The 18,131-nt window shown below is 42.8% G+C and overlaps 1 protein-coding gene across 1 annotated transcript in view; it reads right to left on the bottom strand.

The window, feature by feature from the left end:
* The window catches only part of PPP2CB (protein phosphatase 2 catalytic subunit beta), a 39,540-nt gene extending 22,990 nt beyond the window's left edge, over positions 1–16,550 (bottom strand). Inside the window, exon 1 of the mRNA XM_031943792.1 lies at positions 16,317–16,550. Coding sequence (XP_031799652.1) covers positions 16,317–16,418 — 102 coding nt within the window. The 5' untranslated portion in view covers positions 16,419–16,550. The remainder of the gene's footprint in view (positions 1–16,316) is intronic.
* Positions 16,551–18,131: the final 1,581 nt, after the last annotated feature.

The raw sequence follows: 18,131 nt of genomic DNA, 5'->3' as shown, positions 1-18,131 counted from the left end.
TGACAAGCTGAAACAACCTGAAAGTTATCATGAAGCCATTTGAAATGAAAAATTGGGCTGAATCTGGTCAGATGAAATTCAGTAGGGATAAATATACAGTTTTTTTAGACTTGGTCAGTACAAGATGGAGTAGATGAGCAGGATAAAACAAGAGTACCTTCTCACTGCTAGTTCAGAGTGGAAGAAAAGAGACCAGAAGAGAATGGGAAGAATCCGTGGCCTCTGTCATGGTCACACTCTGAGAAGGGAGAGGAGTCCTGGAAAAGGCAATGATTAATTAGAGAGAAAGCCAAGGGCTTGGAGCCAATGCCATGAGGGTCAGCTGAAGAAACTAAATATAATTAGCCTGGTGAAGTTCAGGGAACAAGACAGCTGCATTCACATATCAGAAGGGCTGGAAAGAGGTGAATACAGGCTGGATAGGACAGAGCTGTCCCAGAATGGTAGAGGCTGACTTCTTTATGGGAGATATCCAAGATAAATGACTATCTAGGTCAGGTGTGTTACAGCTGGGATTCCTTTCCCAAGATAAGTCTGCTGAGGTTCCTTCTAATTCTAATGTTCTTAGGTGTTTACGTTTACTTGTCTCAATACCCCAGGCCTCACCCAGAGTCTAAAAATTGCAAAACAATTTTGTTTCTTCATTGGGAACAATCATACACAGTGAAACCCTAGGTCTAGGACACATCAAAAATCTAATTAACCTTTCTCCTTCTTCCAGCCCATTTTGCTGAAGAAAAAACTGAGGCTGAAAAGGTTAGGGAACTCAACCTAAAGTCACCAGAGAACCTAACAGCCTGGACTATATTTTTCTTTTCCTTATTTTTCTTTTAAAACGTAATCTTAGTGACAGGAAAAAATAATGATGATTGTTGGAAGGGATGTGGGAAAACTGGGACATTGATGCATTGTTGGTGGAGTTGTGAACGAATCCAACCATTTTGGAGAGTAGTTTGGAACTATGCTCAAAAAGTTATCAAACTGTGCATACCCTTTGATCCAGCAGTGTTACTACTGGGATTATATCCCAAAGAGATTATAAAGAAGGGAAAGGGACTTGTATGTGCATGAATGTTTGTGGCAGCCCTTTTTGTAGTGGCTAGAAACTGGAAACTGAATGGATGTCCATCAGTTGGAGAATGGCTGAATAAATTGTGGCATATGAAAATTATGGAATATTATTGTTCTGTAAGAAAAGACCAACAGGATGATTTCAGAAAGGCCTGGAGAGACTTACACGAACTGATGCTGAGTGAAATGAGCAGGATCAGGAGATCATTATATACTTCAACAACAATACTAGATGATGACCAGTTCTGATGGATCAGGCCATCCTCAGCAACGAGATCAACCAAATCATTTCTAATGGAGCAGTAATGAACTGAACTAGCTATGCCCAGAAAAAGAACTCTGGGAGATGACTAAAAACCATTACATTGAATTCCCAATCCCTATATTTATGCACACATGCATTTTTGATTTCCTTCACAAGCTAATTGTACAATATTTCAGAGTCTGATTCTTTTTGTACAGCAAAATAACGTTTTGGTCATGTATACTTATTGTGTATCTAATTTATATTTTAATATATTTAACATCTACTGGTCATCCTGCCATCTAGGGGAGGGGGTGGGGGGGGTAAGAGGTGAAAAATTGGAACAAGAGGTTTGGCAATTGTTAATCCTGTAAAGTTACCCATGTATATATCCTGTAAATAAAAGGCTATTAAATTTAAAAAACAAAACAAAACAAAAAAAAAACAAACGTAATCTTAGGATGCAGAAAGAAGCTTATCAGAAGAACAAGATGTATTGATGTAAACAAAAATTACCCTAAGAAACATCAGGATCTAGATTTACTATAAGACCCAATCTGGGCTCCAGAGAAATTCTACCAACTCTCTCTCAGCACAAGGTCTTTCCTGGTTCTCCTGATTATTCATGTTCTCATTCAGAAACAATTTTAAACTTATATTGTATCTATTTTGTATGCAGTGATTTGTGTGTTTATTAAACCTCTTTCCCCTGAAAAAATGGAAGCTTCTTGAGGACAATGATGGGCATGTGAATGCTGAAGTTATTCTCATGAAGGTCCAAATATTAAATTGCTGAAATTCTTTCACTTCTCTGTAATCTCCCAGTTCCTTCTCTCACGAACAGGTCTAGCAATGCCCCGTGCTTTATCCAGAGAAGCAGGCTGGGATAAGGTGAAAGGCAGAAGACTGGTTTCCACCTCTGCACCTACTAACTGTGAGATACTGGGGAATCAACTTGCTTCTGAATCTCTGCTTTCTCACCTAGGAAATGAGAGGACTGATTCTTTCTAGCTCCAAACCACACATTTCTCTCAACAGGATCTTTGATTTACACTTGCTGAAGCACACAGAAGGTGCAGTACATTACTGTAGAGTTTGAGCTGGAAGGCGTCTTCAAAATCAAGTTTCATCCTTCTTCTTTTAAAAATGAAGAAACTACAGGCCTTGGAAGTCACAGTATTTACTCAAGTCTTTGGACTGGGACAGAGAAGAAGAGAGACTGAAACCATGGAAGCCAGGGACACTTCTACAAGTAATAAACAAGACAAAGGTGGTGGCCATGGGAATTGTTGGGATTAACCCACACATCTATAGGGCCAGTTCCAAGTTCTTTGGTGTCACACTGTTTCGGTCACTATCTTGGTTTATTCCATTCTGAATATAATTTGAATGCCAGCTAAGGGTTTCTCTTGAGGGGAGCCCTGATCTTAGAGAAGAGATTCAGAGTGAGAAGAGGCCTATGGGGAAAAGCTGCCTTATCCCAAGAATCACAGAATCAATGACTTAAAAGTGGAAGAGACTTGCTTGGCCAGTCATCTAGTTCAATACCCTCATTCTTCAGCCCAGAAGTGAAATGAGGGCAGAAATGAAGTTAGATCCTGGGATTCTGAATCCAGCACTTTTTCCCCTGTCCCTAAAGGAATCTGCCCATCAACTTCCCCAAAGAAAGGCTATTTAAGAGAAACGTGAAAATAAGTTTTCAACAGCTATTATGAAGAATGGAGATTGAAAGCTTAAGGCAAGAAGTTCAAATCAAGGCGGACACTCCATGAAGCCAAACTTCAGGACTGCTAACCTCAGTGAAGCCTGTGCCATAAGCAAACCTATAGCTAGATCCATCATGGAACAACTTCAAGTCCAAGGCCACCTTTCTAGGAGAAAAGGAAAGTGGTGGAGAAAGTCCCTTGGCTCCCAAAAAAGTGGGCAGGTGCTTCTTCTTCATCCTTACCCTTTTGGGGAAAGATGAATTATAAATCTAACCTATCCTCGAGTTAACATAAAAAGATAGGTGTTACTAAAATCAAAGATCAGCTGATATGCTACCAACCAGACTCTGATTCTGTAGCAAAAGGAAAATTTTATTTTGTGTGGAGAAAAAGATTGACCCTAGTCAACACAGTGGCATCCAACAAATATTTTCAGTAAATACTAATGTATTTTATTTCACTTAATCAACCACTGATACCATATTATTTTGGCATAGTAAGTGCTTACTAAATGCTTATAAATGGATCATGACAAAAAGCAGTCTGCAGATTTTTGCTTTTAGCATGATCTTTCTTTGTTCCTCTATGTAATGAATATTACTTTATGTAATGTCTGACTATGTAATGATAATAAGGTTACTCCTGATAATGAGAATTCTAGCACTGGAAAGACTTAACAAATTCCATTAAAAACATGTAATCCTTGCTAACACAGAGATACCCCAAATCCTCAATTACACCCCTACCACATTACTCACCTCCAGATCCTCCTCCTCTCACAGGCTTCCATCTACCCAAACTCAGATCACCCTCACCTCTATTTTCCATCATATTAACCTGGGTCTGCTGTTCATCTCTCTCTTCTTCAGTCCATAGATGCAAAAACAGTCTAAGTTAAGTTAAGTCTAAAAAAAGTCTAACAATACATGACAATCCTTTGCTCAACTATCTTCGCTCCAGAAGATAGCACAAACTCTCTAGCCAGGCATTCTAGAGCCTCCATGATCTGGCTACTTCCCATCTACAAGTCAAATCTTATTTTATTCTCTTCCCTTTCACAGACTTGACCTTCTAGTCCAATGGGGCCGAGTTAGTCATCTTCCCATAGCCACAGTGGTGGAGTCCAGGTTGCTTGACCCCCCCCTTTTCCCTATGCTACCACCACTCTCCCTTTTCCATTTGTCTTTACAGTCATGCTTTTTGGGAAGACCTTTTGTTCATACTCAAGCTGTGTGATAGAGGGGGAAGAAGAATGGTGTCACAATGTCAGGGTATTCTCTTCCAATGGCTTAGGATAGATTTATAATTCATCTTTCCCCAAAAGGGTGAGGATGAAGAAGAAGCACCTGCCCACTTTTTTGGGAGCCAAGGGACTTTCTCCACCATTTTCCTTTTCTCCTAGTCCAATGGGTGCCTTCACTGAGGTCACTGTGTATATCCTCATAGAATAAGAGTTTCTTCCCTCTTCCTCTCAACATCTCAGCTTTCCTCCAGAAATTGGTTCAAGTTCCAGCTCCTCCAACCCCCCCCCCCTTCTCCATCCCCACTCCCAGTAGTGTGCTCTTTCTCTCCAATTTTCCCATCCTAGTAGAATAGAGGATCCATGAAGACAGAAACTAGTTTTGGGTTTTGTTTTGTTTTTTAAACTTTGTATCCTCAGCATCTACCACATAATAGGCTGTTTTTTCCAATTAAAAAAATTTAAAAATATTGGTGATCTTCATCTATTTCCTGTTTCAGCAAAAGAAACACACTACTATAGCCTTACATTTGTTTTTACTGATCTACTACTACTACACTACCTGCCTTACAGTTGTTTTCATCTGATCATTTTTGTGGTGCATTTCCCACAAAAATGATTAGAAACAATTACCACCAAAACAAATCAAATCTGACATGGATATCTTCCCAATCCTTCTCCAAGAGCAGCTGTTTCTGCTAATCTTCACCAATAGCTCCAATAAATGAGGAAAGGGAAAGGGAATGAGAGACATACAAAAGAAAGCTCAATAACAAATCTAGTCAGTCAGTGAATAAACATCTATTAGGCACTTACTCTGTGCTGTGCCCAAGAAAGGAGCTCACATTCGAATGGACGATACAAACAAATAATTATGTACATATAAGACAATGCAAATGGGAAGCGATTTGAGCAGGGAAGGCTATAGCCAGATTTTTTAATGAAAAGAGGGCATGAGCTGATTCTTGAAGAAAACCAGGGAAACTGGGGAGGAGGAAGAAAGAACATTTCAGGCTCTGGGTCAGGAGAGAGAATGTTGTGTGTTAAGAACAAATAGCACTCTGGTCATCAAAGCTCACTGAAGGAAATAGCAGGAAAAATGAAGGGCTTTATAAGTCAAATAGAGTGGGGCAGCTAGGTGGCGCAGTAGATAGAGCACCAGCCCTAAATGTAGGAGGACCTGAGTTCAAATTGCTCTCAGACACATTTCCTAGCTCTGTGACCCAGGACAAGTCACTTAACCCCACTACCTCAGAAAAAAATTTAAAAAGTCAAACAGGATTTTCATTTGTTCCTGGTGGTAAGAGGGAACCACAGTGACACAGGGAGACCTGTGCTTTGGAAAATCATTCTGGAGCTAAACTGAAATGTCGACACCGAAATGAGGAGCAACGTGAGATGGGCAGGTCCAGGAGAAGAATAGAGTAGCAATCAAGGGGAAAATCGGTAAGGAATTAGAGTAAGGAGGTGGCTATGTTGTGAATGGAGAGAAGGAAGCATACATGGCATGTTATGAAGGCAGAAAATGACAAGATCCGACAATAATACATGGGGTGAGTCACTGGCTCATTAATAAGTAGTTTCTATATTTGTTTCAGAAGCAGCATTGGAAACTTTAATTCTCTTTCAGAGTAGCACCACATTTCTTCAAGTATTAATCAAAACACCACTACTTCCACCCCAACTTCATCTAAAGTTTCAGAAAAGAAACCCCCATTCCCTAAAGATGAGGTTAACCATTAGTTTAATTTCAATACAGTTTGCTGAAAGTGTTCTTCCATGATACTCCATAGTTACTCCATAGATACTCCATAGATATTCCTATGCTACTTGCTAGTCAGATTGAGTCCTCTTGGGCTCAGTCACTTTGTTCTAGTATGGCACCTTAATCTTTACAGACTTGCTGCCCACCTCAGTTTTTATATAATTAAAAGGTATAGCTTCAAGTTTTCAATGAAAAAATCTGGGCTGGACATCCAGATCCAGTAGTCACCTAACATATTATCCAGTCATTTATTTTCTATGCTCATGACTACTGTACACAATTATAAAATTGTGTAATTTTGTTACTGTGTACCATTTCTGGAAAAATTTAAGCATGTGTTTTTAAAGGAATAATTTCTGAACACCTAGAAAAATAAAGAATGATGACTAAGAGGCAGCATAAGTAGGTTATACCAGACTTAATCTATCCCTATTATTTGACAGATAAATGATCAGCTCAAATGGAGCTCAGTTGGGTTCCTGTAGAGCATTTAACAAAATTCTTTCAAACTAATTTTGAAGAGAAGGTGAAGAAGCGATGTGGGCTAGGTGACAACAGTTATGTTATAATGATCAAATCCCCAAAGGAGCCATTAAAGGTCAATGTCAATTTCAAAGGGTGTTAGTAAAATGCCCTACGGACCTGTCCTTTGTCCAAGATTATTTGGACTTGTTTTTTAAAATGTGTATGTTTTGTAAAATTCTGAATGTAACAAACACCAAATAAAATGGGCAGTTTGAAAGTAGTACATACACATAAAGAGGACTACTTGAAACTATGATTCTCTACAAAGCATAATTTAATTCTCTTTTAAAATATATAATATAATAAATTCAACATGTATCTTTCATAGACATCTTGGTTATTAGAGTTCTCACTGTAACATATGACTTGTGTTATCTTCTGTTCATTTTAAAAATTCTTCAGTGACCCTCTTTTCTTTCTTTCTTTCTTTTTTTTTGAGGGAGGGAGGGGCATCTTCTTCCAAACAATCTTAACACTCCTACCCTTTCCTCTCCCTCATTTAAGAAAAAAAGAAAATCCTTGAAAAAAAAAAGAAAAGTCTGGATATTCAGCAGAACCCAGAGCAAGAAGTACACGTCAAACTCTCCCTCCCCATTAACTTCAACACACACCTAAAATTTGATCACTCCAAACACATCTAAAAACCATATTGGATTGAATCCTAATGGAGAAATCCGAAAAATAAGTCACAATGAATCGATCATTTTTTCAGCCCAAACTGGTTGAGGGAGGGAGAGAGAGAGAGGGAGAGGGGAAAAGGGGGAGAGGGGAAGGAGAGGGAGAGAAGGGAAAGGGGGAGGAGGAAGAGGAAGAGGGGGAAGAGGGAGAGGGGGAAGGGAGAAAAGGGGGAAGGAAGGAAGAGGGGGAGGGAGGTCTGTGGGCACAGATGATAGGGTATGGCCATTCTAACAAAATAATATGGTAGAGATAAAATTGCAAAGTCTTTACACAAGTTTTGGTTTTGTTTCATTCTCCATGGGAAGAGAAAGAGAAGGTTAATTTTTGCTGTTTAAAATATATATATTTAAAGAGGGAAAAAAAAAGAAAACTATCCAGATCTCTCTGTCCACAATGGAAAAAGGAAGAATTCACTAGTCACCTTCTGAAAAAAAACACAAAAAGAAAAATTCCAGGAACTTTACAGCCAGAATCCAGAGATAATTCATCAAATAAAATTACTCTAAACAAAATAATAACTTACAAGGAAGTTAAAAAAAAAAAAGATGGACAGTCAAGAATATAATGTCTTTTATTATTATACATGTTTTCTTAAAATTGAAATTTATTGCTATGTATTTTGAATCCTCTCTGATGTTCTGCTGGGAAAATGACAAATTTCCTCCCTTTTCCTGTCTTTCTTTTTCTATTTGTTTTTTCTTATTTTGTATTTAATTTTAAATAATTTTTTAAAAATTTAAAAATACTCTAAGTAACTAAAAAAAAAAAATTAAGTTTTAAGTATTAAGGAGTCATAATCAATGACATACAACTTAGCGGCTACCACAATAAAGGAGAAGGGAGCCTGGGATATGATATCCCAGAAGGAAAGGAATATAGACTCTCAGCTAAGAATAACTTACAGAAGAAGAAAACTGATTATAATCCTACAAGGGGAAAAATGAACCTTAAATGAAAGTAAGCATTACTGATAAAAAAAAAAAAGACAGTGCACTGAAGCTCTGAAGTTAAAATAGGAGTGAGGAGAAACATAAGATGGTAAACAAACAATTGGATAAATAAGGATAAACTGCTTAAAACTGAGCATGCGGTGAGACATGGGGAAGTTCCCTCTGAGCCCTATCATTGTCAGAGGTCATTTAATTAGATTAGACACCTGAACATAGCTCAGTTATGTTTTGGTGATCTTAAAAACAGAATGGAAAGAGGGGAATATAAAATGGGGGAAAGGAAAAGGAAGGTTGGAGAAAATTATCTTACATAATTGACTTGTACAAGTTAAGGAGGGGATAGGAAGAGCTGACACCAACCCCCCACCTCAGTTGAACTAATCAGAGGGTATAAAAGGATACCCTGCCTTCTACACACAGTTGAGTACAGAAATACATGCCATTCAAAAGGTAAACAAATGGGAAAAGGAAAGGGGAATTAAAGGGAGGCCAGATAAAGAAAATGATTAATCCCAAGCAAAATAAATTCTAACTGAAGAAATACAAAAATATTTATGGCAGCTCTTTATGATTGGGAATCTGAGATGCCCATCAACTATGGAATTTTTCAATAGGGTGTGGTATAAAATTGTGATGGAATACTATCATGCTTTAAAAAAATGAAGTGAACAAGTTCAGAGAGATCTAGGAAAACATGAACAGAATCAGGAGAGAACAATTTATACAAAAACAATATGGTAAATATAAGTTTAAAAGACTTATCACTATAATGTTCAATCACAATTCTATAGAGTTAATAATAATGTAGGTCACCCATGTCCCAGTAGAAAGGTAAAGGTTATTAAAGTGCAGAATGACACACATTTTTTAAAAACATGGAAATTTGCTTTGCTTGACTTCACACATTTATAACAGAGATTTTATTTTTCTTTTGTTCTTGGTGGGAAGGACAAATTTTTGCTGATTGAAAAATGGGGAAAGGGGTCAAAAGCAGAAATTCCCACAACAGCTATGTCCAAAATTGTATATCTTACTGTGGATCATGAGGCCATCACCTCTATCAGGTGGTAAGTCACATGTTTTGTCATCACTTCTCTGGAATTAGTCACTGCATACATAGAAATTCTTAAATCTTTCTACAGTGGTCTATTTTCACAAGGTAGGTTCTATTATATAAAATGTTCTCCTGTTTTTGCTCACTTCAATTTGAATGAGTCTTTCAAGTCTTCCAAAGTTTTTCTGAGCAGTCTTTTGCATCATTCCCTACAATACAAATGTCTTTTCCACTCATGTACCCTATTTTAATCAGCCATTTCCCAGTTGATGAGCACCTCCTTGGTTTCCAGCTCTTTGCTATAGCAAAAAGGCTTGCTTTCTATCTTTCTATCTACACATAAAGTAGAAGGAGAGAGATACATGTACATTGTGTACATGTGGCCCTTTTTCTGCTTTGATTTTTTTGTTGTTGTTGTTCTTCTTATAGATGGGCCCAGAAGTAGTATTGATAAGTCAAAGGGCATGCAACTTAGCAACTTCTGCTTGACATTTAACAATGGATTTGTGGACAGAATACAAACAGGAAGAAAACCATCACTAAAATTAAACAAAATTGGCAAGAAGACTCCCATCAATGCCCTATAATGCTATAATTATCAAGACCATGATTATAGCCCATGTCTGCTGACTGTGATATCCTGACTGTGCTATGGGTATTAGTGGATTTTAAGTTTTGTCTCAAAGAAGAGGCAGACTTCTGAGCATGCCTTTCTGGTCTATATCTTGGATGTACAACAAGACTGCTGCTGTCAACAAAATGGATGAGAATCTACAACAAGAAATTGTCAAGGAAGTTGGTACTTTGATTGGTCACTATGCAGGCCTAGGAGTTTTTCAGGTTGGAACAGGGATAACAAGCTTGACTCAAGCTCAAATAGCCTAATTCAAAGGAGATGTCATCCTGAAGGATAGCAATGCTAGAGGACTATCTCTGCTTTTGGACTTCATTTTGACATCAGCTTGTCCATTATACAAACACCTGGTTGACTTCTCCAAGATGTCTGACACAGGATTGGTGGAAGTGGCACATTGCCAAACTAGAAGGGCTGGTGGGAAAGATGATGTCTGCTCCAGATTCTATCACAGCTGAACAAAGTCTGGGGAAATGCACTAGAAGTTCAGAGCAAGCAGGCCTCAAAGTAACATTAATTCTGTCAAATTAGAGATGTCAGATCATCTTGTTAAGGATGTCCACCTCGTGGTAATGTGGCTGGTGACAGGAAGAATGAGTGACCTGTCAATGAATGGGCTACCTCTAGTTCACCCACAAGTTATCATCTGGAACTATCCAGGCCAAATGGGGGTTGGCTAGCTGGCTGCCCATCTGTTCAGGATCACTGCTCCCAGGTTTGCTGGCCTGAAGGACAGAACAACTTTTATTCTGGTGAGAAGCTGGAAGCTGGCCCAGCCCTAACCTCCTGAGAGCTGGTGATGCTACCACTGTTGGCATGGTCCCAGGCAAGCCGTGGGAGAGGAGAGCCTCTCGGATTATAGTCCTCTGGGTGACTGTGCTGTCCCTGGTATGAGAGCCCGCCTGCTGCTGGCATCATCAAGGAAGAGGACTAGAAGGCTACTAGAGAAGTCAATGTCACATATCTACCCAAAAAGCTCAACAAATATTCTGTACTGCCTGCCAGTCTCAATAAGTGGCCGAATGGTTTCAGAGCTGTTTGTCTCAACTGATTGTTTATACTTAAGGGTAAAAAACTGGTTAATCATTACAATATTTTGTAAAAGCTTTAGGAGGAAGAAAATTTTGTGCACACAAACTTTTATATGATGGTCTTGGTTTTTATATCAGTAATTTCAAATGGAAAAAAATTCAAAAAATTGGTCACAGAATTTTGAAATCATTAAAATATGGTTCAATGAAAAAGAAAACAAAACCCCAAACTCTCAACATTTAACATCACTGATGTGAGTGAAAGTACATCAAAATCTGGTATTCAAAGCTGGGAGAGAGAACATCAACATGATGTCTTAATAACAGAATACAAAAAGATCTAAAATGGTTAAAATGCTAGGCTGACTCTCCAAATGATGAATGGTCAAAGGATATGAACAATTTTTAGATGAAAAAATTAAAACTATTTTTAGTCAAATGACAAAATGTTCTAAATCACTATAATTTATAGATTTCTCTTTATTAGAAAAATGCAAACTAAGATTTTAATTTCTTAATTAAGATACTCTAAGATACCACTACACACCTCTCAGATTGGCTAAGATGACAGGAAATGATAAATGCTGGAAGGGATGTGGGAAAACTGGGACACTGATACATTGTTAGTGGAGTTCCCAACAGTTTGGAACTATGCCTATCAATGGGCTATATGATAGCTATGGGTATCAAACTGCATATCCTTTGACCCAGCAGTGCATCTATTGGGCAAAGAGATCTTAAAGAAGGGAAAAGTTCTTACGTGTGCAAAAATGTTTGTAGTAGCCCTTTTTGTAGTGGCAAGAAACAGGAAACTGAGTCGATGCCCATCAGTTGGAGAATGGCTGAATAAGTTATGGTATATGAATGATATGGAATATTGTTTTTTCTATAAGAAACAACAGGATGATTTCATTAAGATCTGGAGAAATTTACACGAACTGATGCTAACTGAAATGAGTAGAAGCAAAAAAAAATTGTACACAGCAACAAAATTGCCCGATGATCAACTCTGATAGATGTGGCTCTTTTATACAATGAGGCCAAATCCAACAGACTTGGGATGGAGAGAACCATGTGCATTTAGAGAGAGAACTATAGGGATATTCAGCCTAGCATATATTGTGGTGGTTGTTTGCTTATTTTTCCCCTTTTTGATATGATTTTTCTTGTGCATCATGATAAATGTGGAAATATATATAGAAGAATCGCACATGTTTAATACATATTGGATTACTTGCAGTCTATTGAAGGGGGATGGGGAAGGGAGGGAGAAAAATTGAGAACACAAAGTTTTGCAAAAGATGAATGTTGAAAACTATATTTGCATATATTTTAAAAATAAAAAAACTATTATTAAAAAAACAATAAAATGCTAGGCTCAATCTAATTATATAAAATTTGGAGGAGGGGAAAAAAACCAAAGAAATAGTGTGAGGTGGGCAGTTACCAGTTGATCATATCATAAAATCTTTCCCTGAATTTCAGGTGAGGTCTGACTGAGCCAGCAATATAGTATTTGACTCTGACCCAAATTGCTGATCTACTACAAATGTCTGCCTTTCAGTAAACATCCTTCGAATAGGTTCATGATTAAAGGTGCCAACAAAGTAAGCTCCAAGTGAAGATGACTCCCTGAGAGCCTAAAAGTACACTTGCTAGTCCACCATTACAAGTACCTTTTTCTGAAAGTTACAATTTCCTCCAGGAAAAACAAAGGAGTTGGGAGTCACAAAGTCTGGTACTCACTTTACCCACCTGAAGTTTCTTCTCCCCACAAAATCAAAGGTCCCACCCTTACCCAACACATAATCAAGGATTGATAATTAAATCTGTATGGCAGCAGAATGAGACTTGGCATTTTAGTGGTATAGAGGAAAAACTAGCTCAGTTAATACAGGTCATTCCCTGTTCCTAACTTTATATTATAAAGAGAATTCCCTGAGGCCCAAGAGAAGTGAAGGAAAGATCCCTGAGTCAGCAAGAGGCAAAAATGAGAAATGACCCCAGCCTGTCTAAATTCCAGGGCAGCTTCTCTGGCCACTAACCAGTGGCAAAAACATAATTAGCCAGATAATCACTTTTTTCTTAAAGTTTGCCACTGGCAGCATGGCAGAGCAAGCCTGGCATGTCATCAACATGTCCAAAATCAAACTCATTTTCATCTCCCGGTTCTCATCTAAGGTCTGTGCCCTTTCCTTACCATGAGTGTTGTGATCCCCTGGGTCAGGTGCCTCCCTCCAACATTGGGGCTTCCCAAGATTAATGAATAACCCCATCATTCTCCAGAGGCACCAAATGCTGATAGGGGCTACAAAAGAAATCTTTCTCAAATAGCTCTTTGATTGTGTCCTCAGGCTAATCAAACCTTCAGAAGTTGTCCAAATATAAACATCTGATTGCAGTATTGAAGATACTTTATTCTTTCATTCAATAAACATTTATTAAATGCCTACTAGGTGCCAAGTACTGTGCTAAGTCCTGGGGATACAAAAAGAGAAGACAGTCTCTGCTCTCAAGGAACATGTGGCTAATGGAGGTAGACAATATGCAAACAACAGATACAGAACAAGCTATATACAGGGTAATAGGAAATAATGAACAAAGAAGAAGCACTGGAATGAAAAGGGGCTGGGAAAGGTGGGATGATAGCTGGGATTTACAAAAAGTCAGGGAGGTCAGTAGTCAGAAAGGAGGAGGGAGAGCATCCTAGGAAGCTCCAACAGACCTTTCCAACCTGATTTCAAATTATTTCCTTTCACACGTTCCCCGTTCTGGCCAAGCTAGACTTTCATTCATCTTCTCAAAGACCCTTACCTCCTGATCTCTGCTCCTATTTTAGCCCATACCCAGAATGGCCTCCCACCAGCCTCTTCTATACCTGTTAAAGTCCTTCTTTTCACGGCCTAATTTTAGGCAGAAGCTGCTCTGGGAAGCTTCCTTCTGCCTCAAACTTCCTTATTTGTCCAGGGCACCTCGGAAAAGAACCTCTCCTTTACACCTGTTTCATCTTCCTGTTCTTCAGCCATTTGCACACATGTATTTGGGGCCATCCCCTCTATGAGGACAGAAGCCACAAGAGCAGAACTGTGTTCAACTCTAGTTCCTGGAAACAGTAGTACCACTGGTTGCAGTCTGCATAAGTGAACTGTTCAGACACATTCAGGTGACTGAACACTCATTCTTCAACAGCAGAAGTTGGTACTTGGAGGAAATGGTTTAAGGAATCAGATTTTTCTTGGGTTATATACCACCAAAAAGAATCAAAAGTGAATGCTACACAATTACAAATTGCCTACCCCCAAAGGAGAAAGTATGTGAAGTCACCCCCACCCCATTCTTTTCCAAGAGGGGAGGTCGATGAATGTGGATTGATCTGTATAGCTGACATTTTTTCTCTTCTCTTTTTTCTTGTCTTTCTGTGAGGGAGGGAGATGCTAGTGGAAACTTTGGTAATGTTTAATGTTTAAAGAACACATCAATAAAAACATATTAAGAAACAAAATGATCACTTTGCTTTAAAACTCACTCTGATTTGTTCTACTGGAACCAACCAAACAATTGTCAAGAACTTACCAAGCTTTTCCTGTGGGTCAGGCCCTGCGCTAAAATGTGGGACTATGAAGGGTACCACCAGTCCTTGCCCTCAAGAAGCTGACATTCTATTGGGGAAGAAAACATGTAATAATAGAGAGATCCTATTGACACATAGAGAGACATATACACATAGAGAAGAGATGGAGAGTAAACAGAGAGGAAAAACCTAGAGAAAGTCGTACTTGAGCTGAGCTCCAAAGACGATGGGCTTCTGAGACAGAGATGGGAAGGAAGAGCATTCCGAGAATGGATCCAGACAGGCAAAGCCACTGTCCTTGTCATCACCACTGCCACTTAGCATTTAGAGAGCACTTTAAAAATGTTATCTTATTTTTTCTTCACAACAACTCTGTGAGGTAGATGTTATGATCAATGCCATTTTACAAATGAGGCTGACAGGTTATACGGCCTGCCAGGGTCACGCAGCTAGTAAGTAAGTGTCTTGAGTGTCTGCACTCAGGTCTTTCTGACTCCAGACCCAAAACTGTCTTCGTTACCATATCTAGTGCATCGATATAAGTCTTCAAAGAACAGCAAATAGATCTGTGTAGTGAAATTTTAGAGCTGAACTGAAACAAACAGAAGACTAGAAAAGTGCTGTGGGTTTTAAAGCACAAGACCTTGCTGGGAGCTACTGAAGGGGAATAAGAGATGACAGTCACACCTGTGCACTAGAGAAATCCTCTGGCTGGCTGCTGGCTGCTGGCTGCTAAGTACGAGGAGGAGGTTGGGGGGAAGCTCATGAACTGGCTTGAAAAGCTGGCTAATACAAAGCCTAGTCTGCTCTTGGATCAGAATCCTGACAGGACGCGGTACCTCCTAGATCAAGAATTATCATTTCATCGGTGCTCTCCTGTTCGATGCTCCTGTTGTTTCCTAACTGTTTTGGGGGCTGGTACAAAAATAAGTAAAAAAGAAAGACCAGTGCCTAAAGGGACCGATGACTGACGTCCGAAGAAGCTGCTCTCGACCTCGGGATGCCTGGGTTCCGGTGTGACCGTTCTTTCAGACCACTCGTCACCCCTGCAGAAAAGGCGCCCCACTCCTCTGCCACTGGGTCTGCTGGGTGTGTGCCGGCGCTGGGGGAGGGGGCAATGGGGCGGGGACAGAAGCGAACGTGCCTTTAGTCAATCAGTAAGCATTTGTTCAGTAACTACCGGGACAGGGCACCGGGGATAAAAACGTGAAGCAGAATATAGCGGAGCAAGCGGGAAAGCCTTGGGGTCGCTAACAGCGAGCATCTCTAGCGAGGGGGAGGTTTGCAAGCGGTTTGTAGATCAGCCTCGGTACATTAAGATCGTCGCACCGGATCCGGACGAGGCCCTGGGTGGGAGGGGCTGTTACCCCCCCCCCCCCCCTTTACAGATAAGCAAACCGAAGCAGGCCAAGCTGAAGTCCCGGGCTTACGTGGCCGGGCTCCATAAGCACTGATGAAGCGGTTGGTGCGCTCCACGCTGGGGGAGAGGCAGGTGCCGGGCAAACAGCGCCTGCCCTCAAGGAGCTTCCTTTCAGTCGGGGAAGAGAACCCTGGGAGGGCCCGGGCCGCTAACGAGGGCAGTTTGCGAAGCACGGGTTCGGGGGTCGGGGGATGGGCGACACGGCCGGAGGTCAGCAAAGGGGCTTTCAGGCGGGGGCGGAATGAGGGCTCCCGTCGCCGTGACGGCCGCTCTCCGGGCCTGGGGGATCCGCCGCAGGAGGCCGGGCCCCTCCCACCCACACCGGGCCGCGGGGGAGGGGAGAAGCGCCGTGCCTCAGTTTCCTCCCGGCCGCACTTCCCCGCAGAGCGTGCCCCCTCCCCCACCCTCTCCCTGCCCCGGGCCGCACCTTCTCGCAGAGCGTGCGCACTTGATTTTCGTTCAGCTGCTTGCACTCGTTCAGCTGCTCCACCCACTGGTCCAGCTCCTTCGTGAACATCTTGTCCTCCATGATGGCGGCGGCGGCGGCAGCTGCAGCAGCGGCAGCAGCGGCAGCGGCGGCGGCGGCGGCGGCGGCCGAGGGGGCTCGTGCTGGACCCGCCGGGCCCGGGCCCTGGCCCCGCCCCCGCCCCGCCCCGGCGCCGGTCCCGCCCGCCGTCGAGCCCCGCCACGCCACGCAAGCCCCGCCCCCGCCCCGCCCTCAGCGGGGCGCGAGCCGGGACTGCGCGGGCGCACAGACGTGCCCGGGAGGGAGATGCGGCGACGGGGCCGCGCTCGGGCCTGCGGGGACGCGCCCGCTGGCCGCCAACCCCTCCTGCGCGCGCGCGTCGCCCCGCCCCCTCCGCGGCGCGCACAGCCGCTCCCAGGGGCCTCTGGGCGGGGCTGAGGGCGGCGGCGGCGGCGGCCGGGATGGAGTGGGGCTGCCGCGCCGCCGGCCTGCCTGCCTGTCTCTCTGCTGCCCGCCCAGGCCGACTCCGCCCTCGCCCGTAGCCCTCCTCACGCTCTCTGCCCGTCGGGGCCCGTCACCGCGGGGCACTTCCGCCGGAAGGAGCGGGGGGAGGTCGGCGCGCGCACCAGGGCAGGAGGAGGAAGGGCACGAGGCGCGCCGCCGCGCGGCCGTGGAAGTCGGGGCGGGGGTAACGGGGGGGGGGAGGTGGAGTAGCAGATGGCGGCAGTGTCAGTGGTAGAGCCCCGCCCCTCCCTGGCTCCGCAGTTCTGACCCTTTACGTCACTGTGTGACCCTCCCCTTTCCCCCGCAACGATGCCCTCACACGTCCTTGCGAGTAACGCTCGGTGTGAAGAGCCGTTTCCCCCACCCCCACCCCGACCCTGGCCCCGCAGCGCCGCCATCTACCCCGGAGGAGGTGCTGGCTTTGCCCGAGCCCCGCTCTTCACTCGTGCAGGCGCTCCTCTATGTCTCGTGAAAAAGAATGGGCCCGAGCACCCAACCCACCCTTCGCCCAATAAACAGGCCGCGGCCCTCTGCTGCTGGGGGCGGGCACCGGCCCGCGGGATGAGCTCCGGGCGGGCGGGCCCTGGGGCCCCCAGAGGGGGCAAGCCAGTCAGCCAGGGCTGGTGATGCGCTGCCCCCCGCCGGGAACATCTCAGGACCCCGCGTGCTGCTCCTGCTCGCAGTGCCAGAAAACGTGTGATTGCAGCTGGTGTCGGCTTTGCCCCATCCTTGTGAGCTTTAGAATCAAGCAGACTGTGACCCCCGCAGGACCACAGACCTGGGGAAAGTTCGGGCCCCCCCCCGGGGGGGAAAAGCAGGTGCTCCTGCTTAATGAGAACACCACCCACGAAAACCACAAACATCCAGAGAGTTTGTCATAGCTGATGATGCACCAGGAGTTATTAAGAAGAAGTGGGGTCTTTTCTGCTGGACGGGTCAAAACACAAAGTAACAATGAACAGTTTCTTAAAATGAGTTCCAGATAAGTCAGCGATATCTTCAGCGCTCAAAAACACCTTTCGAGTGGTGCAATCGGGATCGGGCCAAGGGCTTACATTTGCATGCACCGACGCTCAGAATGTTTAGCGATTTTAAAACTCCAAATTTGTGCTTGAATAAAACTAATACCTAACTTTATATAGCACTTTGAAATCTACAAAGCGCATTAAATGTAGGTTATCTCGTTTGATCCTTACAACCACCCTGCAGGTACAAGCTGCTATTATCCCCATTTTATAAATGAGGAAACCGAGGCAGAAAGAGGTGTTTTTT

The sequence above is a fragment of the Sarcophilus harrisii genome, chromosome 6 (assembly GCF_902635505.1).
Source record: "Sarcophilus harrisii chromosome 6, mSarHar1.11, whole genome shotgun sequence".
NCBI classification, from domain to species: domain Eukaryota; kingdom Metazoa; phylum Chordata; class Mammalia; order Dasyuromorphia; family Dasyuridae; genus Sarcophilus; species Sarcophilus harrisii.
This window is presented reverse-complemented; position numbering and strand designations above follow the sequence as displayed.